We start from the raw sequence: 22,241 nt of genomic DNA on the forward strand, positions 1-22,241 counted from the left end.
ATGGGGAGAGCCAGCACCTCAAAACGCCGCCGGTTCCTGGGAACGGGCGTTTGCAGCTCGGCTCTTGGCGGCGGAAGAGCAGCAGGGCGTGAAATCACTGAAATCAGCTTTTTCCCCCCGGGAACAAAAGCCGACGTTGGCATTTTTTCGAGTTAAGACGTCTCAGCAGTTCCAGCCTCCCCGCTCGGGCGTGAGATAATTTCCCTTTCCTCCGCGACGCCGCGGATGCCGCCGTGAAATGAAGAAGTCGGGGGGAGCCTGGAAGCCGGCGGTGGCGCCGGAATGGCTGCTCCGGCGGGATGTGGCGCCAGCACCCGGCGCCCGGCGCGGCCCCGTCCCTCCTGACACTGCGTTTGGGGTGCGCGGCGCCTGGGGAGAAGGAGCCCGAGTGGCGGGGGGGCTGCCGGCTGCCGGCTGGGCCCAGCGGCCGTGGCCTTACCCCTGGCGCCGTGGGCAGCCCTCGCACCCATCACATGCACCCATCACGCCCTCGCACCCAGCATGCTCTTGCACCCATCTTGCTCTTGCACCCGTCACAGGCTTGAAGCCATCATGCTCTTACACCCATCACAGCCTTGCAGCCATCATGGCCTTGCACCCATCGCGTCCTCGCACCCACTGCGCCCTCGCACCCAGCATGCTCTTGCACCCATCTTGCTCTTGCACCCATCACACACTTGAAGCCATCATGTTCTTACACCCATCACAGCCTTGCAACCATCATGTCCTTGCACCCATCATGGCCTTGCACCCATCACACCCTCGCACCCATTGCGCCCTCGCACCCATCATGCGCTTGCACCTAGCATGCTCTTGCACCCATCACACGCTTGAAGCCATCATGCCCTTACATCCATCACAGCCTTGCAACCATCATGTCCTTGCACCTATCATGGCCTTGCACCTATCATGCCCTCGCACATATCACACCCTCGCACCCATCACATGCACCCATCACACCCTCACACCCATCGCGCCCTTGCACCCATCATGCCCTCACATCTATCGCACCCTCGCACCTATCACGCCCTCACACCCTCGCACCCAGCATGCTCTTACACCCATCACACGCTTGAAGCCATCATGCTCTTACACCCTCACAACCATCATGTCCTTGCACCCATCATGGCCTTGCTCTTGTCATGACCTTGCATGCACCCCTCAAGCCTTTTCAACCTTGCACCCATCATGCCCTTATACCCATCACACCCTTGCAACCATCGTGCTCTTGCACCCCTCGTGCCTTTACACCCATCATGATCTTATATCAATCATCAGGCTCTTGCACCCATCATGCTCTTATACCCATCAAGCCCTTGCGTCCATCATGCTCTTACACCCATCGTGCTCTTACACCCATCATGCTCTTTCTTACACCCATCATGCCCTGGCAACCACTGCAGCCTTGCCCCCATTGCACCCATGGTGCCTCTACACTCCTACACCAGTCTTGTGATGGACAGGGCTGAGCCCTCATGGTCCCTCTTTTCTGGAGAAAACCTGGGAGAAATCTACTTTTGGTGAGCTCGTCCTTTGTCTTTTCGTTCAAAATTCAGCCGTTTCTAGCCCAGGAAAGCTCTGGTCAGCCAAGAGCTCGTGGGGAGCCAAGCACTCGCTCCGGGAGGTTTGGAAATCTTCTGAGGACCTTTGCGACGCTGGGACTGCGATGTCTTGCACGGACCAAGCGGTGGCACCTGAGGACCACGTAAGGCGGAGGGGCTGATTTTCCTGCAAAAAGCTGTTTCCCTGGGTGGGCTGGAGACCCACCGAAGCTCCTGGTGACAGCGGGCACCCAGCCTGTCCTCCGCAGCTCACCTCCCACCAGCGCTGGAGCCGATGAGAAAATGCCCCCATCAGATGGAAAAGCAGCGGTGGGAGCAGGATTTTGAAGAATCCCATTTCGGAGCTGCTTCCCCTCTCCCCGGCAGGCTGCGAGTGCCGAAAACATCCGAAGCCGGGACGTGCGTTGAAAAGGCGGTGGTGGTGGCCCCAGTTGTGGTGTACCCTGGGACACAGTCTGGCTTTTCTGCCTGTCACCGGTGGTTGCAGCAAAGGCCCTCAAAGGCCAGTTTTCGCTCTCGGTCCCCTCCTGTCCCCCATTTCAGCCAGTTTTGAGGTCCCCCCATGGCTTTGGGGGTCTCCTGGCACCCCATCCGGCCCTGGTTTCTCCCCCGGGGTCCATGGAGGCAGCAAAGGGCCCAGAGATGGCCAAGAGCAGCCATGGCCATGGCTCGGTGAGGGCAATGCAGTGAGGAGGTCCCGGGGGGGTCGCAGGGCTGATGTGGTGCCATGGGCAGGGCGAGCTGCAGGGATGGGACGGGACAAGACAGGAGCATCACGGGCTCCGGGACAATGACAGGAAAGGGGATGGGATGGAATGGGATGGGACAGGAGCATCATGGGCTGTGGGACAGGGACAGAAAGGGGATGGGGTGGAATGGGATGGGACAGAAAGGGATAGGACAGGACTGGCACATCGCAGGCTCCGGGATGGGGATGGTGATGGGACAGGACATGAGTGTGGCAGGCTCTGGAAGAGGAGCAGGAACAGAATGGGGTTGGGGACAGAGACGGGAGCATTGTGGGCTGTGGGACAGGGACAGGGATGGGGACACGGCAGGATGGAATAGGACAGGAGCATCAGCTGTGGGATGGAGACAGGGATGGGAATGGAACAGGACAGCACCATCGCAGGCTGCAGGACAGGATGGGACAGGGTGGGACAGGACAGGATGGGACAGAATGGGAGCATCATGGGCTGCAGAACGGGATGGGACAGCATGGGACAGGAGCATTGCTGGCTCCAGGACAGGATGGGATGAGATGGGGTGGGACAGGAGCATCGGGGGCCCCGGGACAGGGCCAGGACACACTGGGGACAGGAGGGGACAGGCTCTGGGGAGGGCTGTGCAGGCCGGGGGCTCGACAGCCACCTGCCATGGAGGGCCCCGAACCCAGGTCACAGCCAGGAATAAACATGGGGCTGGATGGGGACAGAGGGAGGGAGAGGGACAGGGAGAGGGGAGGGAGAAAAGGGAATCTGTCTCCCTGCCAGGGCTGGGTGCAGGTCTGGGTGTGGGTGCAAGTCTGGGTGCAGATGCAGGTCTGGATGAACGTCTGGCTGTGGGTCAGGTCTGGGTGCAGATGTGGGTCTGGGTGCAGGTCTGGGTGCACATCTGGGTGCACGTCTGGGTGCAGATGTGGGTCTGGGTGCAGGTTTGGGTGCAGATGTGGGTCTGGGTGCAGGTTTGGGTGCAGATGCAGGTCTGGATGCACGTCTGGGTGTGGGTGCATGTCTGGGTGAAGATGTGGGTCTGGGTGCAGGTCGATGCATGTCTGGGTGCAGATGTGGGTCTGGGTGCAGATGCAGGTCTGGGTGCAGATGCATGTCTGGATGCACGTCTGGCTGTGGGTCAGGTCTGGGTGCAGATGTGGGTCTGGGTGCAGGTCTGGGTGCAGGTCTGGGCGCGGGTGCACACGGGGCCACACCGAGACCCCAGCACTGCAGCCGGCGCGGAGGCCGCGCAGCACCGGGGTACGGGACATCGGCCCCTCGCCGACGCCGTCCTCCACCAGCGCGCTCAATTAGCGCCTGCATTAATTAGCACCCAGGCCGGCGGGCTCCCGAGGAGGCCCTCACCGGCGAGGGGGACCGTGCCGGGGTGGGGGCCGGGGTGGGGGTGGTGGGGGGTGTCCCCCCGCTCCGGCCAGCCCCGCGCGGGAGGGCCGAGCCACCCGCTCCCGCGGCCGCCCCATCCCTCCTCCGTCGCTCCCGCCCTGCCTGCGCGGCGGGGAGGAGCGGACGGCCGAGCCGAGCCGAGTCGAGTCGGGAGACCCACCACCGCCTGCCGGACCCGCTCGCCATGGTCCCGCGCCGCCGGGACCCCTGACCCCCCACCCCACCCCACCACCTCGCCTCCATGCGGGCCCTGGGGGTGCTGGGGCTGGGGGCGCTGCTGGCCTGGGTGCCCCCGGCGCCCGCCGAGACCTACTCGGCCATGCTGAGCATCCGGCAGGCGCTGGGCGCCGAGGGTCGCCTGCTCCGGCTCCTCCGCACCTACCTGCAGGAGGAGAGCGACCGCCTGAGCGACCTGGCCAGGTAGGGACCGACCCCAACCCCCCCCCCAACACCCACCCCAAAATCCCGCTCCGAGGGTGTTCGGGCAATGGGAAGCGGGGGGGGGAAGCGCCGCAGGGATGCGGGAAGCCACCTCGGGAACGGGGAGACGCTGCTAAAATCACCGGCACTGCTAGAGATGCAGCGGGAGGGACGGCGAACCACCGATTTGGGCGTTTCAGAGCGGGGTGAGCACCCATGGGTGGGAACGGAGACGGTGGCCCGGCCCGGGTGCTTTGGCACGGTTTTGGGTGAAGTTTTGAGGTCTTTGAGGTCACCGCGCGCCGGCGCCTTGCAGGTTTTACAACAAGGTGCAGGCGCTGCACCAGGAGCCCGCGGCCTCGGTGGACAACCCCTTGCTGGCCTTCGGCCTCATCAAGCGCCTCCGCTCCGACTGGCTCAACGTGGTCTACAGCGAGGCGGCCAGCGAAAACACACGCGGTACGGGGTCCATCCGTCCACCTCCGTGGCCACCAAACGCCCCAGGGTGTCCATGGAGATGTTGGGGCGAGGTGTCACCTGCAAGAGGAGCATGTGGGTTGGGGAAGGGGGGGGGACGGGAAGGATGGGGAAAGGAAGAGTGGTCCAAGCAGACAACCCCACGGCTTCATTGGGCTCGTTAATGCCGCCCGGCGCCGTCCTGCTTCCCCGCAGAGCTCCAGGCCGGCTTCGAGGCGCTGCGGCAGGAGCTGCCGGGGCCGGAGGACCTGGAAGGGGCGGCCCAGGCGCTCATGCGGCTGCAGGACGTCTACGCGCTGAGCGTCAAGGGCTTGGCCAAGGGCGTCTTCGAGCCGGCCGGCGCCCGCTCGCCCCTCTACCGCCCCGGGCAGCCCGTCACCCTCTCCGCCGACGACTGCTTCCACGTGGGCAAGGTGAGGAGCCCGGGGCGCCCCGATGATTGCAATGCCGTGCAACGCGACGGAAGGACAAGCCAGGTTTTTGTCGGCTGCGTGGATGCAGGGAGGCCCCTCTGACTCAGCCCGCAGGCATCCACCAGCGGGATGAGCTGGAGCTCGCACGGCTGGAGCCCGAAGCGCGGGGTTCTCGCATTGCTTTGGGGAAGGGAAGAGCCAGGCCAGCGCTGCCGAGCCGGGGCCGGCCGGGGGGGGGGGGGGGAGAGGCTGCGGTCGAAGCCCGGCTCTGCGGCCGTCCCCTGCCTGGGGGGAGAAGCAGTGTGACAAATCCATGGGAGAGGATTTGGGTGCATTTATAGAAACTACGCTTTTCCGGGCAGAGTCCCCCCGAGGTCATTGCAGAGCCAGGACTGAGTGTCGGGGAGGGGTCAGGATGGGAGAGGATGGGGTAGGGATGGAATAGGACGGGATGGGATGGGATGGGATGGGTGGCAGGTGGAGATGGGATGTGATGTAATGGGATGCAATGGAATGCGTGGCAGGTGGAGATGTGATGAGCACTGGAACAGGTTGCCCAAAGAGGTTGTGGAGCCTCCAACCTCGGAGCTATTCAAAAGCTGTCTGGACACGGTCCTGTGCAATATGGTCTAGGTGACCCTGCTTGAGTGGGGGCAGGGGTTGGACTAGATGATCTCCAGAGGTCCCTTCCAACCTCAACCCTTCTGTGATTCTATGGGATGGGACAGAGTGGGATGGGATGGGACGAGATGGGATGGGTGGTAGGTGGAGGAGGGTTGAGATGCAATGGGATGGGATGGTTGGCAGATGCAGGAGGGATGGGATGGGACAGGACAGGACGGGACAGGGGCCAGGTTCGCCCTGGTGGTGGGTCTGAGCGGCGCAGTGCCTCGCAGGTGGCCTACGACGTGGGTGATTACTACCACTCCATCGCGTGGCTGGAGGAGGCTGTCGACCTCTTCCGCCTCTCCTACGGCAGCTGGAACACAGAGGACCTGGCCAGCCTGGAGGACGCCCTGGACCACCTGGCCTTCTCCTACTTCATGGTATGTCCATGGCACCTCCATGTCCAGGCGATTCCCATGTGCCCCGCTCCAGCTGGAGCTCAGCTGGTTTTTCCGGGTCATCCCCATCACCGCGGTGCCCGGTGGGGTGAAACTGTGGACTCAGCTCCTAGGGGACATCGCCGCGGTGGGAGGATGCTCACGAGGTCTCTGCGCATCCCCCCTCCCCCTTGCAGGCAGGAAACGTCTCGCACGCCTTGAGCCTCTCCAGGGAGTTTCTGCGCTACGGTACGTCGTCAGCGAGGGCAGATGCCCGGCGTTAAACCGCTGCGCCTCCGAACCGGGCTCGGCCGCGCTGGAGGGGGCGGCAGAGCCTTGGTGGCACCCCATCGCCTCGTCCCCGCGCGGGACCTTGTCCCCAGCAGACCCCAGCAACCTCAGGGTGGCCAGGAACGTGGCGCAGTACGAGAAGCTGCTGGAGGAGCAAGGGACCGCGGAGCCGGGACCACCACGGCGCCCCGACGGCACCCGCCTGCAGACCCGCGATGCCTACGAGGAGCTGTGCCGGAGCCCGGGCACGCAGGTACGGGGCGGCGGGGTCCCACGGTCCTTGCCGCCGGCCACCCGCCTCACACCCTGCCCGCTCCCATCTCTCCCCACCACCGCAGCACCCAACGCCGAGCCTCCGCTGCACCTACGAGACCAACGGCAGCCCCTACCTGCTCCTCCAGCCAGCCAAGAGGGAGACAGTCCGGCTGCGGCCCTACGTCGCCCTGTACCACGACTTCGTCAGCGACGCTGAGGCCGAGACCGTCAAGGCGCTGGCGGGGCCCTGGGTGAGCCGGGGGGGGGGGTGGGCGGCGGGTCCCACCACGTCCCACCGCGGCGTCCCACCACGTCCCACCCCTGGCCGAGGCCACCTGAGCGCCGCTTCCGGGCGTGCAGAAACCTTTTTGGAGCTGCAATCCTGGCTCAGCTCCCTCCTAGACCGGCACCCTGAAGGTTTTGGGGAGAAACCAGGCTCTTTCCAGCAGCCATAGAGTCAAGCCAAGCCTGAACTCGTGACATCTAATAATAGTGTGTAATAAGGGGCTGGTTACCACCTCCAGCCCAACTCGGCATCACCAGCAGCTCAAGGTGATGCCTCAGGGTGGTGATTTTTGGTAAAACCACCCCAGCTTGGACCCAGACGGTGGTCCCTGCTTGATTTGGGAGGTCTCCAACCTTGGGGTCCCACCACGTGTGCCCCAGATGGCCACGCTGGTGGCTCTCCTGCCGCCACCTGAGCATCCCTGAATCCCGCAGCTGCAGCGGTCCGTGGTGGCCTCCGGAGAGAAGCAGCAAAAAGCCGAGTACCGAATCAGCAAGAGGTAGGTGACCCTCAACCCCACCTGCCCCGTGGCTCCTGGGGACGCCTGGGCCCTCCTGGGGCCGGGTGAGTGAGCGCCCGCGTGACCCACGGTGGTGGGACCCTCAGCGCCTGGCTGAAGGACACGGCCGACCCGGCGGTGGCGGCGCTGGAGCGGCGCATCGCCGCCGTCACCGGCCTGGACGTGCGGGCGCCCTACGCCGAGTACCTGCAGGTGGTCAACTACGGGCTGGGCGGCCACTACGAGCCCCACTTCGACCACGCCACCGTGAGCGGGGGGACGGGGATGGGGGACGGGGCGCTCCTCGGGGTGCTCCTCGTGGTTGTCCCCAGGGTGGTCCCTGGGTTGTCCCTGAGGTGGTCCCAGCGTGGTCCCCAGGGTGGTCCCTGGGTTGTCCCTGAGGTGGTCCCAGCATGGTCCCAGGGTGCTCCCAAGGTTGTCCCCGGGGTGATCCCAGTATGGTCCCAGGGTTGTCCCCGAGGTCCCAGCATGGTCCCAGGGTGCTCCCAAGGTTGTCCCCGGGGTGATCCCAGTATGGTCCCAGGGTTGTCCCCGAGGTCCCAGCATGGTCCCCAGGGTGCTCCCAGGGTTGTCCCCAGAGTTGTCCCTGAGGTCCCAGTGTGGTCCTAGGGTGCTCCCAGGGTTGTCCCCAGGGTGGTCCCTGGGGTGGGCCAGGCACTGCCGGGAAAGGCAGCAGGTGAGCTGCCGAATGTGGAGGCAGAGGGAAGGAAGGAAGAAAGAGAGGGAGAGAGGGAGGGAGAGAAGGGAGGGAGGGAGGAAGGAAAAGAGAAGAGAAAGAAGGAAAAGGAGAAAGAGAGAAGAAGAAAGAGAAAGAGAAGGAGAGAAAGAAGGACAGAGAGAAAGAAGGAAGAAGGAAAGAGAGTGAAGGAGAGGAGAGGAAAAAGAAAGGAAAGGAGAAGGGGAGGGAATAGGAAGGGAAAAGGAGGGATGGGGAGAGGGAGGGAAGGAGGAATCTCAGGACAGTTATAGTTCACCCCATGTTGTCCCTCAAAACCTTTTTTGGTGAAGAAAGCAAGCTCACCCCCGTCGGGGCGTGACGCGCTTTTCGCCCAGGCCTGACCGGCTCCTCTCCGTGGGGCAGTCGGGGAAGAGCCCCCTTTACAGGATGAAGTCTGGCAACAGGATCGCCACGGTCATGATCTACGTGAGTGCCCGCGTTTCCGGGGCGGCTGCATCGGTCGTCAGTAGGGTTCAGAGTGAACGTGGTCGCCACGCAGTTGCGGCTGCATGGGCGTCAGTAGGGTTCAGAGTGAACGCGGTTTCGCCATGAAGAGGGCAGCCTGGGGCAGGGGGACGAGCGAGGGCTCACGCTTTCGCTCATCTTCCAGCTGAGCTCGGTGGAGGCCGGCGGCTCCACCGCCTTCATCTACGCCAACTTCAGCGTCCCCGTCGTGAAGGTGAGAGGGGACCCCCGCCAGGCCCCAGCTCCGTTTTGGGGGGGCCAAACCCCAACGCCGGGGCTCCCGCCTCCGTTCCAGGGTGCCCAACCCCAAGACTGCAACTCCGAGCTCAGTTTTGGGGTGCCAAATCCCAAGACTGGGGCTCCTGGCTCAATTTTGGGGTGTCCAACCCCAACCCTGGGACTGTGGGCTCAGTTTTGGGGGGCCAAACACCAACCCTGGGGCTCCAAGCTCAGTTTTGGGGGTGCCCAACCCCAAGGCTGGGGCTTTGGGCTCAGTTTTGGGGTGCCCAAACCCCAAGGCCGGAGCCGGGCGCTGAGTTTCGGGGCGCCGGCGGGCCGGCTCTGCAGAACGCGGCGCTCTTCTGGTGGAACCTGCGGAGGAACGGCGCCGGCGACGGGGACACCCTGCACGCCGCCTGCCCCGTGCTGGCCGGCGACAAGTGGGGTAAGGCCGGGCCCGGCGCGGGATAAACCCGGCACGGGATAAACCCGGCTCACCTGGCCCACGCCGCTCCCTTCTCTTCCCAGTGGCCAACAAGTGGATCCACGAGCACGGGCAGGAGTTTCGGCGGCCATGCGGCCCCCGGCCCGAGGACTGAGGCCGCCCCGGGGAGCAACTCGGCCGCACGCCTCCAAATCCGGGGGAAATAAAGCCAATGGAGAGCGAAACGGAGTCTGGGAGAAACGCCTTCCCGGGGCGCCTGACAGGGATGCAGCCCGGGAGGGAGCCTGGGCACCAGGTTGAAGGGGGTCCGTGTCCCCCCAAATGCCCCACACCTCCCATTCCAGCCTTGACCCCAAATTTGCTCTCGGCCCCCTTTGCTCCTTCTCCCAACCTGGGGTTAAAACAAGCCTCTCTGTCAAAAGGCCTGGCAGGGAGTTAGGGATAAGGTATTTCTGCGGTTATCAGTCCACTTCAGAGTGAACAGAACACTCATGCTGCGCCAGAGCTTCGCGAAGCCCCAACACTTGCCTGGCTTCGTGCCACCGGCAAAGCCGGCGTGATGCCCGTGGGATCCGGCCACATCTCCGGCCCGATGGTGGCTCCGCCGCTCCGGAGGGGGGGGGGCCGCAGGCAGAGAGGGAGGTGGGGAAAGCAGCAGCTCGGACCCGAGGCCGTTCACAAACGCTTTATTGGGCGGAGGCAAGCGAGACGGACACGGAGCGACACGCGGAGGGGACAAGGCTCACGGGGGAACGCGGAGCGGGGGGAGCGGCCAGACAGACGGACGTTCACCTTTTGGAAAGGAGAGCCGAGCCGGAGCGCCGCTCTTGGCCGCGGCGGCTTTTCCTTCTTCACTGCAGCGCCTTTAGTTTAGTTTAGTTTTTAAGCGGTGTCTCAGCGGCACAAAAACCCGGGCCGAGCGGAAAAGACAAAAAGACAAGGCTCAAAGGGAAAAATAAGGGAGGGGGGGTGGCGCCGCGCGGCAGCGGCTGCTTCGACGGGAATTTTGGCGGATACGTGTAAGCCGGGAGCTGGCAAAAGTGGCCCCGGGTCTGATTTTAAGATAAAATTTTAAGTCGGCCCCAAACTGCGTCTTCTGCTCCTGCCAAACCTTGGGATTTTCCATTGGGAAAGTTTCCACTGAGCCTTGAATCCCACAACGGGAGCAGAGGCAGGAGAGATTTCTCAAGAGCCGAAAGCGCCGGTAGAAAACCAGCATCCTTTTAATGCGGATTATCCCCTTCCGGCGTGGCTGCTTTTACATGGAACCAGTAAAAAAAAGCTGAAGGCCATGGAAAAAAAAAAAAAAATGCGGCGGAAAGCTGGGAATCGAGGGGGGGAGGGGGACATTTTCCGGCTTTCCCAACTTCGAATGAGTCAAAAAGGAACATTTCTCGTCTCCGCAGTGTGCTCATCCTTGGCCTAAGCACGGGTTTATCCCCGCCTGCAGCTCCTTCCTCCCTGAAAAGGGAGGAGAAAGTGCAGCAGGAGCGTTTTTTTGGGGCAAAAGCAGACTCAAAAATGTATATAATTCCCCTTTAATCAGCTCGCAGCCGAAAGCAGGATGGAGGTTATCGAGGTCACGGGGAAACCGATACGATAACGAACGCGGTGACTTACGGAGCAAAACGCCGGCAGCCAGGACTGGAGCTTTCGACGGCCGAAGCCGGACGTTGAGAAGGCTGCGAGACGCTCCGAAACGGAGCTCGCGGTCCCCCTCCCCTCCCACCTTTCTTCTTGTTTTCTTCACGTTCCCGTCCGAATTTGAACGGGGAAGCAGCCTCCAGGCTTCTCCCGCAGCTTCGCCCCTAAGGCTGGCCGCGGCGAGACGAACCCTGAGCTCCCGATGAAGCCGATTCCTCGTCTGCGTTAGGGGAAAGAAATATATTTAAAAAAAAAAAAAAAACCCAAAACGAACCTAAGGGGCATTTCAAAGACGGTTCAGCGATCCCGCGGAGAAATCCCAAAGTCTTTGGATTTGCCGCAATGCCCTCTGCGGATCTGGACCGCCAACAGCCCCTTCGCGGTTGGGGCCGAGAAAGCCTGAGAATTCGCGGAGATCGGGACGACGGACCGCTCGGGATTGCAGGAGGTCTTTCCTTGCGGCAGCGGAGAGGAGCCCGCTTCCACGGGGTCCGGAGAGCTTCGCACGGTCTTCCAAATAAGCTGCTTCCCAGCAAGGAAGTCCCTAACCCTTTACCCATCCTGGAGAACTAGTTCTAGGGGACGAATCTCACGCCAACTTCTCATTGCGGCTGGACCGGAGAGATGAAAGGATATGGATACATCACAGTGGCCTCTGGTGCAGTTTATTTACAACGGGAGTCAGTGCTGAAGGACACCGGGGTATTTAACGGGAACACCGGGGTATTAACAAGCAGGAAAGACGCTAGGAGGGGGAAAAAAAAAAAAAAAAAAAAAAAAGGAGAGAGGAGAGAACGTCACGCGTTAAAATCCAAGCCTTCTCTGCAAATATTTGACGCTGTGGCACCCTAAAGTTAGCCGATTACCCAAAGCAAACCTCGGCCTACAAATAAACAAACTAATCCATCGTGCGGGTTAAAAAATCAACATCGATGCATTCAACAACGATAAAACACGGAATAGCGAAGCACAGGAGCTTTTTATATCGCACAATACGGCTAGCAAACCACCTCACGCCCCCCGGGCCTCCCGTTTTAAAGCCGCTGTCGCGACAAGCGTAATAGCAGAAGCGACAGGCTTTAGAGGCTCGCAGCGATCGCACGGGTCGCCAAAGAGCCGGTGGAGGTTCAGCGTTGTAACGCAGCACAGCCCGCTCGTCTTCTCCCTCTCCCACCATTTACGTATCTCCCTACACTACATCCTTTCACCGGGTTTAAAAATATGCGCTCCTGACAGGCCCGCATTCATGCCGTTTCCTCCCCGAGGGATCCCTTCGAGCGTCACCACTCCGACGGTATCGCACGTTTTGGGGCTTTACAACTTCTGTCGAGGGAATTCCGAAGTAAAAGCAGCGGGATTTTTTTTTTTTTTGCCAGGGCTGCTGAAGAAACGTGCTTGGCTTATGCTACCACTCACCTGGAAGACGACTCTAAGATAGATCAGTGCCTTTTCCACGGGCATTGCCTAAGCCCTGGTTCAGTTATCGAATTATGGTAGCGTCACTGAGGCTTTAGGAGCCTTTTCAGTCAACCTGAACCCAAAACGTCACATATACGCTACAGGCTGCGGTTCAAACCTGTTTGCTTAGAAGCCGCGCTCAGCATCGGGCCAAAGCTCCAAGCTACCTCCCACGCCGAGAGCCGCAAACGCGCGCAGCGAGAGCCAGAACGCTGCTCCAAGGGACCGCACGGTGCCAGCGCCCGCGGAGACTTACCACTGGAATCCACCGATGGGCTCTGTAAACCTGTGACGGATCAGGAACGTCGCGACAGCTTCAGCAACCTGAGAAAGGAGAGATTGGTCAGAATTTAAAAGGACACGAAGACAAGAAATCCAGTGGGTCAGCAAAGGCTGCGGCAATTCCAGCAACAGCGCCTCTCCTCCGGACCCCCCCGCCGTGCTGTGGTCAAGCTTAAGAGCTCGCTACGTTTAGATAATCCCTATTTCATATCGGTAAACTGAAGCGCAAAGCCCGAGTTTTACATTCGCGGCAGTCAGCGCAGAGCAAGCTTTGAAACCAGGTGTTCCCAACCGCAGGCTCCGCTGGCCGTATCGCGTTTCTGCTTCTCTCGAGACGCTAAGTTCAGCAATACACGCAACCAGCACCGCTCCGTCCGTCCGCCAACTGCTTCGGTCACATTTGTTTCGTATTTGGAAAAAGTGAGCCATGCAGCTTAGCAAAACACAGCCCAACTCCAAGAGCTTGCAAGCTTAACACTAGAGGGAGTGGAAAAACTTGGAGAGAAAAGGCAGGGAGGATAAATCAGTCCACGCTCCATCTGATAACAGTTAGTTACCCGAGAGTTAAATCTTTAACCTAGCCAAGCCCTGTGCCTCAAGTTACCCAGGCATGTTGCGTCTTAGCCCAGGCTTTCGAGCTAGCTTAAAGAATGTGATTTAATCCGAGCTGTTTTGCGAATAGCCAGTTATAATATTGCCAAAAAGGTCCTTGAAATATAATCCTCGGCTGCACAGTAAGCGAGAGAACTTTTTTGCATTTAAGCTGTGAAAACCGTGACCTATCCAGCCTCACCCCCGCGGCGGAGCTCACCTTGTCCGGAGCATCTTCATGGACCGCATGGCCACACTGCGGGAGGACTTGCATCTGGAACTTCCCTGCAGATCGAGAGAGTCACCGCAGCTGCTTTTTAAAGCGGTCTTAATTTCTACCAGCAACGGTTTAGGCAGGCAATTCTTGTGACTAAAGACTAAAGACACCGGTCCCTTAAAAGCACTCTGAATTTATGAACTCTTCCAAAAAGGATCCCTCGTTCTTCACAAACCAACCTCACTATATTCATCCGGGGGAAGCGGGATCAAGGCAGGCAGACGAATTGCAGGCAAACTCTACAGTACACGCGGCAGACGGTTCCAACAGAAAGCAAGAACTGTCCGCTTAATTCATCTTTCCCAGCTGTACTTAGAGTAGGTTCCCGGGAGCCACAAATGAAGCAAAACTTTTTAGAGCTTCTTGCCAAAGCTGAGACTATCTTTGAGTTGAGACTGCTGTCAGATCTACCTTAACACGATGCCTATCCTACTGCCCATATTACTTTCCAGTACTGATTGCTCTGGAAACTTATGAAGCTGGGACCAGAAGGAAAAATGCATCCATGGAGATGCTTAATTTTTATTTGATGCCTGCCAGAAATAACAGAAGACCAGATGGTTTTGGATGGTCCCAAACGTTCTAGCCGGGAGCAACAGCAATGACATTAAAAAGGGAAAAACGGATTAGAAAGAAATCCTCGCGATCATCCCGATCCCCCCAGATAAGTGCGGCGGCCCCATTACTGGAAACGTTTAACACTAGACTGAACAAAAACCATGGCAACAGCCCCGCACAAGCACTAATTAGACCTTTCCCTTCTCAACTTTTCCACCTCTTCTACAACCACAGACAGTCGGGAATGGCTGCGGAATTGACTGGATTCTTTAACGCGCTTTTGTTTCAATACAGACTGCACCCGGTAACAGACCATTCCAGCTTTCTCTCATCCCCGTACCCACGGCAACAAGCTATCACCCAAAAAGAGCGTTACAGTAGCAATATTAAATATTTACCTTGCATCTGTCCAATTGTTAGATCTTTATCCAGCCTGTCAACACCTACGTTCAAACAAACAGAGGTATTGGTGAAAAGCCAGAGAGGATACGACTGTCTAAGCAGAGCTTTACTAAGCGATTTTGAAAGAGACATTTGGTGCGAAAAACGCAAAAGAAACATCATTTTTGATACCCGCTAGGACGCTTCACTGCTGCATTTCGGGAGAGTAAAGCGACAGGAAAGATCCTAGTCAAAAAAATGTAAAAACACATCCTTCCCTACAACTGAAAAGGGTGTTTAGCTTGGTTAAGCTCTGCATTTCCTGTCGGGGCCCAAAAAGGGCCTATAACTGGCTGTAAAACACTGATACTTTGACTTTTGGGTGCAAGTTCAAATACAGCCCGTATCTGTAGGAAAGGATAAACGTAGCGGAGGCTGAAGGGCAGCTTGAAAGGGCCCTGTTTGTTCAGCGTCATCTCAGTCACACGAGAAAAGCGCCTGTCCAACCGCAGCAACGCACAGTACGTCATGTGCTATTTTGATAGTGGAGGCTCTGATCTAATTCCAGATCCTCATGGAAAAAAAAAAAAAATCAAACGAAGTGGCTTACAGTAGCATTTCAAGATGCATAGAAAAGCCAGGATGGAAGAGACGGTCTGCTACTCTCAGAGCGAAACATTAGCATTTGGTGAAACACCGCTGAAGTGAAGAGCCGTTGAACTTAAACAAAACTGGAGGAGATACCTACCAGCTAAAAGCAAGAGCTTTGGAGTCGGACAGCTGAGGAAGAGGTTAGATAAACCCCTGAACCAGCCGTCCCAGTACTTTTCTGTTTTCGCCAGTTCAATTCGCCACGTGTACAGGTGCTCCTTCTTCGTCTGCAGGAAGGAGAAAGAGCCCCGCGTTAGCCACCAGTAAAACAGCTCAGGCAAAATGAACTCACAGCGTCGCTTGGAAGCGTATCTAAAAAAAAAATACTGGCTCCCTCTGGCAGATTACGCTCCCAGCGGACAATTCTTCTCGCTCCTAAGTTTCTCTCCACATCACAGCCAAAGCACAGAAGCAGGGAGCAGGAAAGGCAGCAGCAGCTACCCCAGCCCTGCAGTTTTCAGGGGTCTCAATTCGCCTGCTTTTACTAGCAGAAATAGCTCGTGCATGGTCACAACGTGCAGACCTGGCTCTCCGCAAGGCCTGGGTGACACGGAAACACAGTCGCAGCCAACTTGGCACCTTATGTCCCTTGAGGATTTCAGACTCCTAGGCTGCGACTGGCTGTGCGCCCTCCTGAATGCTAATGAGCCTTTAATGAGCAAAAATACCACCAAGGCTCAGAAAAGAGCATTCTTCATGGAGGACAGAAGCCTCATTTCGGGCCGTGTGCACTAAATGTGTAAACATCTGAGAAAAGAAAATTAAATGCGCCTGCTAACACACCCTTTAAATTGATAATTCAAGATGAAATCAGCAGCGCAAGATGAAGAAGAAAACAATAGCCCCCGTACAAAGTTTTAGGTCACTGGAGTTGCTCCCATTTATACTGGTGTGATTCGGATAACTGCCAGCTACTTTTCTCGTGGGGGAGCTCCGTGCAAAGACACAAATGAATTGAAAACAGAGCAAGAAACTCCCCACCTCTGTGTCATCTTCTTTCTTCCTTTTGTTAACAGAGCCTCCTCCTTCATCATCATCTTCTTCCTCCTCTTCCTCTTCAATAATGCCCTCCACTATGGCTTTAGGACATTCAGGACTGGCAGCCCCTTCACACCTGTGAAAATAAAGCTAGAAACGGATTCCTTCCAAAACAAAACAAAAAAAACAAGCATGTTTTAACCTCGAGCGGTCAGTAATTTCTCGGACACTGGCTGAGAAAAATCCCCCTGCCGAGCGTAAAAGTGCCTGTGCAGCAAACGCACCCCCAGTGCAAACGCGAGTGTGAACAGCTACTTAAAGGAAGAGGAGGAGGTCAAACAAGCGACCGCTTCTCTTTACAGAGTACGAGACACATTTGTAAAGGCTCCAGATGTGTCAAGCATTGCAATGGCACAGGCAGGTCACTTTGATCCCCCCACAAACCCACCTTGGACCACTCCTAAAACGCAACGGACAATTAAACAATTCCTAATAAGAAGTGGAAGTTACTCGGCCCAGAAGGCCAACACTTCTGCAGCCACCTCAGACTAATATCTATTTCCTTAACGTATACAAAAAGGCAGCCAAAACAAGGAGACGCAACCAGCAGTAGTTAACTTCTTAAAACGTGGCTCTTGGTGGAGTCCTCTGCCCCAGGGAACTTTTGGCCAGGTTTTCTCAAAGCGCCGTGACTACGCTTCAGCGCTGCTGGGGAGATCAACTGCGATCAAATGACAGGACACTTGTATTTGCTAGGAGAAAAGTTCACTTTCAGGCGCGTTTATGTTTTGTCACATGGGTATTGTAAAACATACAAGAAGATTTGAAGAATAGCTCAAAGAAAAAACAACCTACTGTTTGACTTGACCGACCATGGAAACTCTTGCAGATTCAAGATTTCTTATTTGTCCACTTTTTACACTAGAAAAAAAATTGGGAGAAAGGCAGAAATAGTTATAAAACGGAAGTCAAACAGGTACATTTGTAAGTAACTAGCAGGCCCAGAAATAGAAGCAAAAGCCCTTTACAGTTCACAGTTTCCCCAAACCATCCCCAAACCGTCCGTACTCAGAAGTCATTCTGAATACAGATACACGGCTCACGCTACATGCTGACTTATTTGAATCGTCCAAGTCACTGTGACCTGCATATTTCATTACAGGTCTCTCTCTCCTTGCCAAATCAACCAAGGAATTGGCGGCGATAGCTGGGGAAGTGAGCGGGGAGAGAACAGACAAATCATATGAGCTTTATTTCCTCCACGAGCCAGGCTAAAAAGGTAAGTGGTTTCAGAGGGCACCTAAGCCCCCGCCTTACCTCCACTCGATTGCATTCTCCAGCGACTTGAACGTTTTGGGACGACTCCTTAAGAAGTTCTGCATGCTGTTCAGCGCATCCATGGCTGTACCTAAAAACAAGTATTTTTTACTTTACGGCATCCGATAAATTGCCTCATCCCTTTAAATGGGACCAGCTACCAGGGAATACCCTGAGAGAGACCTGGGGCTCACTGGTGACTTAAGGCAGTTAAGAAGAGTAGTCCTAAGCCTTCTACTCATACCTGCATATTTTATGCAGGTAGCATCTGTTAAGAGGAGGGAACTGGCATTGGTTGAACAACCGAGCAAAACTCTCCATACTCAGGGATTTGGGGATAACCAAAAAAGATCGCTATGGGAGATAACCATACCCAAGGGTACGCACTTACCTTCCACTACATCTATCATGCACAGACCCAGTAAACTCGGCACCAAATTTGCCGCCGCTGTGTGCACTGCAATGGCACCACCCATGCTGTGCCCGATCAGCATGATCGGGGGAGGGAGGTCCCCGTACAGAGCTTCGACCACGTTTCCAACGTCTCTGCCAAATTGAGATAAACACACAGTCGGCATTTCTACCTTGACGTATTTCTGAAGCAGATTTGCAAAACGGGAGGAGAAAATGCAGATCCAAGACAGATACCCTGCTCCAAATTGTCCGCTCCCTCCCTCCCAATGCTAGGTGACCCCATCCCGCACATTCGCCTTCAGTCTTCTCTATCTGCTCATTTAACCCAGAAATAATTGCGACAAGCGTATTCTCTTATCACTGTCTGGTTTCGCTTAGGTACCAACACCAGAAATCACTCAAGCCAATGCTTTCCTGAATAAACACATAAGTTCCCTTGCTATTAAGGGAAAGTGCTCATTAACAACAACGAAACCTGAAGAGAACATTTTACATTGACATTAGCTGGTGGGAGATTTAAATAAAAGGTGAGAGAACCGTCAAGTCCTCTTGCATGGAAGTGTAGATTAAGGAATTAGCAGTTCTGAAAGAAGAAACCGGTTTCCAATTAAAATAACCAAGCCCTACTGACCAAGACAGAGATAAACAAGATTCAGAGTCTCTCTGAAGTGTAGCTGCTACAGGGCAAGGAGCAATTTCCCTGGCTTTTCCACAAGGCACCTACCTCCAGGTCCTTATACTCAAGTTGTCACTGCAATAGTGAATGCTGGCTCACACAATTCACAAAAAACCCCAAAGCAACAGCAGAGCCAAGGCCTGAACTCTACTGAAGACCACAATAGTTTGAGAGAGACTCAAAGACATCAAAACTGGCTTTCCTGACAAAAAATTCACAGGAGCTGGAAACCTGAGCACCTCATAAATGGGAAAGTAGTCAAAAGGAAGGTTGACTAGCTTGTTTGCTCCGTCAAAGAGAAAATGACTCAAAGATTTAAAAAAGTCTGAAAAACAGCTATAATTTAATGCTCCAATATTAAGGCTGACTAGGAATAACTTTCAAGCTCATTGCTAAGAGGACAGAAAGGTTTAAAACAAAAGGCAACTTGTTTTCGCCCATGTTAGTGCTGCTCCAGATCTAAAAAAAAAACCCCAAACCCTAATTATTTCATACGGCAACTCCTCAGGACACTAACACATCAGGAGCTGACAAGCTGTAAGCAGCGGCAGTAAGGTCTACAATGGAAGTCAGAACACATTTCACACATGGCCTCCCCACAACAGACCAAGTGGATTTGTTCATAGGAAGGTTACAAAGTCCTTCATGACTTAATTGTTCGTAGGAAAGAGTCTCTTTGTGCTAAACGTGGACATAATCTAATGGGCTTAGTGGTATGTATTTGCTTTTCTTACAGCTTGTCAAGAGGGGGATTTGCATCCCAAAGCAGATCATTACAGTCCGAAAAAGCAGCTGCCTCCACACCTGGAAGTCTCAGTGTGACCCACGCTTTGGGGATGCCTCCAGTCAAGGTGAGCACGCTCTCCACGTTCACTCAAGGAGCAGAGGAAGAGCCAAAGCGGTGATTTCAAGTTAAAAATGTCCAAGTCAGTTATGTCTGAGGAAACCTTTCCCCATCTATTAGGAAATCTCTAGTACGTGTTTTAGAGTGTTGCTGGTTTAAAGCGTAAAGCTACTGATCTTTAAACTGGGTTTAAACCTGAGGGCATCTACAGAACAAGGCCAGTCTGGAACCTGACTCAGCTGGTAGAGGTACAATTTCAAGTAAATTTCGAACCATCCCAAAATGGAAGGAAAGCAAGAGGCAGCTACCAGAAGCATGTGAAATGAAACTATCTCCCATCTCCCTCGCATGAGGTTGCGTGTCTTCTAGTATTTCCGTCGAGAAAAGCAAACTAGTTCAGTCAAGAAAACAAAACAAAGATTTGTGAAAAGTGAAATACTGAAGAGAAAGCCTAAGTTTCCTTACTTCGACATAGTTTCTGCAGAAAGATCTTCGGGATTCCTAACTTTTGTTTCTCCTAAAAAAAAAAAACAATAAGAAAAGGTAAGTTCACATAAGCTGAAAACCTTCAGACTCCTCAGGACTTCCAGCAGGAACCGTACAAAGCTTTTTGGCACAGTCGTTAAGGAAGAGCCTACTTCAGTTAATATGAATATTTAAGACACCCAGAATTAATGGAAACAGTTGGTACTGTATCACATGATAACTTAGGGGCAAGAAACACTCCCCATGTCCATTCCACTTTTGCAATGTATCTTCAAACTAAGGAACACGCCTATTTCTGTGGCAGAGACTGCCTACAGATGGAAAATATGAAGGAGGGGGTTGCTGCCGATATGTAGGAAGGATCAAGCCCACTGCCTCACACAAAGGCACAAGGCGTCCCAGCTTCTCTGACGTGAGGTCGGAGAGCTGTGGAGATCTGGAAGCCACTTCTCCATCCATGCTTTTGAATAAAAATAAGGATGCCTTAAGGATGGTTTCTTAGCCTCCGAACTCAGCCATTTTGGGAGGGATTCATTACATCTCCTTTATATTCAACTGCAAATATATATATTAAAAATATATATATAGATGTACTTATGTGATTTTAAATTTTTTTTATTACTTACCATGGCCTCGGAGATCTAAAGCCACGATCCTACACTGAATCCTGTTAATGATTGCAGACTGCAAGAAGGGACAAGGAGAACATAATTTGCAAAGTGCCGCCGCTTACCTACAAGCCGGTTAGTAACACTAAGCATTCCCTGAAACGCCACCAAATGCGAGGACGGCGTAACAAGTACCCTCCGCTGCCAAAGTGGCTGAACCTGGACGGCACAAGGTCCCATGGAAAGCAAGAAAGATATTCCGTATAAACTCCCTATAGTTACCTATCCACAATTAACTAAAACTCTGTCCTTTCTATCACTGTTCACGCCATCTCCGAGGACATTTATTTCACGGGGCAGGAGACGTTACGTGTTTTTCCTGGGATAACGAATTCAAGCTCTGTAGCACCTCTGAAAACCAAAGCGCAGCAGTGGGATTGCACAGACGCCAAAGTAATGCCCCCCCCCTTCCCCGAAGCCCCACGTGTCCCAAAATTAGCCTTGGCTATACAGCAGACACCAAGACGAAACAGCTGCTTTTGGAGCACACATTCAGTTTGCTCGCAAAGAATGGAGTTTTACAGTAATGCCAAAATGTACAAAATTGATTAGTACAAAGGGGTGGGGGGGGACGACAAGGGAGGAATCTTTTTAAAGTAACATAAGGCTGATGTACAATTATGCCTCTTTATTTGTTCCTGACAGCTCGATTTACATAAGTTATTTCAGGCATCGCAGTGATTAAGTGGCATTCTTCGCTGAAAGGAAGACTGCTGTGCTAGGGAATCATCGATTATTTAAATAACGGCTCTGCAAGAAAGGGGGAATTTGTTGAGAGATTCTTAATAGAAACACCTACATAATTGGCAGAGATCTGAAAATTACCCATGAAAATGCCTCGTGTTTTGGTTCTTCAGCTATTCAGCTCCTAAACGACTGTAGCAGTTGCTGTCCCAACTACTGAATCCAGAAGTTAATAATTTAAGAGCCGCTGAAGTCTTGAAACCTCAATTTGTAAGGTGCTTATGCAGCTAAGGAATAATTCACCTAGTCAGATGAGTAGTCTGCTGCTAAAAAACAAACCATCGTAGAGGAGAGTAAAGAAAGAGGATCAGCAACATGATGTGACAGAACGGGAAGCTTTCCAACGCCCTGAGTTTTACCCAAACTCAAATACTTTGGGCAAGAGAAGTACGAGTCCATCGTCCAGGAAGCTACCAGGCCAACAGGCAGAAGAAGAAAGGAGCACTCCGCTCCCGCAGGCTGTTATTGTATTTATAGAGGCTTATTCTCAACGCTTTCCCATTTGAGTTTTGGGGGTTTTTTAAGCTCCGGTTCATTCCAAACATTTACCACTTGACTGCTTGGGACACGCTTTCATTTCAAAACACATACAAGAAATAATTTGATACTAGCTACGTAAAGGGATGAGCTAATTGCTGTAGCAATTTCTCTCTCCAGATGCATAGTCAGGTGCAAGGCACCGATCTATGTGAATCTTGTATATCATTTAACTTGGCTAATCGCTAACAGCAGCATAAAAAGGCAGTACCTGTAAGGTCCAGCGTTATAACTGCAGTCACTTTACCATATTCAATAAACTATGTCCAGATCCTGAAGTGTAAAAATGATATCGGGTTTGCTATTGGGACTACAGACCACCCACTTCAGCACTTTTGGGAGCCCTGCATCTGCAGCAGTTTCTGGGTGAGCTAAAGTTATACGTGTAAATGAACCCAGTTTGGTGTCAAACTACCATTCAATACCAAAATTACAGCCCAGTTAGCAAACGATTGCTCTAATATGTCTCATCGCTGAGTAGCAGGATTACTCAACAGCAGTCAT

At 54.7% G+C, this 22,241-nt stretch overlaps 2 protein-coding genes across 2 annotated transcripts in view; one reads left to right on the forward strand and one right to left on the reverse strand.

Moving 5' to 3' along the window:
- The first annotated feature begins 3,799 nt into the window (after nt 1-3,799).
- On the forward strand, nt 3,800-9,455 carry P4HA3 (prolyl 4-hydroxylase subunit alpha 3). The gene is made up of 13 exons (XM_067307795.1): nt 3,800-4,099; nt 4,416-4,558; nt 4,772-4,989; nt 5,886-6,035; nt 6,230-6,281; nt 6,419-6,599; nt 6,676-6,829; nt 7,299-7,363; nt 7,471-7,630; nt 8,466-8,528; nt 8,713-8,781; nt 9,135-9,231; nt 9,315-9,455. Exons 1-13 carry the CDS (start codon nt 3,921-3,923, stop codon nt 9,383-9,385), a joined length of 1,602 nt encoding a protein of 533 aa, XP_067163896.1. The 5' UTR covers nt 3,800-3,920; the 3' UTR covers nt 9,386-9,455.
- Nucleotides 9,456-9,901: 446 nt separating this feature from the next.
- The window catches only part of PPME1 (protein phosphatase methylesterase 1), a 30,385-nt gene continuing 18,045 nt past the window's right edge, over nt 9,902-22,241 (reverse strand). Inside the window, exons 4-14 of the mRNA XM_067307694.1 lie at nt 20,415-20,472; nt 19,768-19,819; nt 17,760-17,914; nt 17,369-17,459; nt 16,907-16,972; nt 16,055-16,187; nt 15,171-15,300; nt 14,440-14,484; nt 13,427-13,491; nt 12,590-12,657; nt 9,902-11,620 (exon numbers count right to left, since the gene is read on the reverse strand). Of these exons, the coding sequence (XP_067163795.1) occupies nt 11,602-11,620; nt 12,590-12,657; nt 13,427-13,491; nt 14,440-14,484; nt 15,171-15,300; nt 16,055-16,187; nt 16,907-16,972; nt 17,369-17,459; nt 17,760-17,914; nt 19,768-19,819; nt 20,415-20,472 (882 nt within the window). The 3' untranslated portion in view covers nt 9,902-11,601. The remainder of the gene's footprint in view (nt 11,621-12,589; nt 12,658-13,426; nt 13,492-14,439; nt 14,485-15,170; nt 15,301-16,054; nt 16,188-16,906; nt 16,973-17,368; nt 17,460-17,759; nt 17,915-19,767; nt 19,820-20,414; nt 20,473-22,241) is intronic.

Source organism: Apteryx mantelli, chromosome 1, assembly GCF_036417845.1.
Source record: "Apteryx mantelli isolate bAptMan1 chromosome 1, bAptMan1.hap1, whole genome shotgun sequence".
Classification (NCBI taxonomy): domain Eukaryota; kingdom Metazoa; phylum Chordata; class Aves; order Apterygiformes; family Apterygidae; genus Apteryx; species Apteryx mantelli.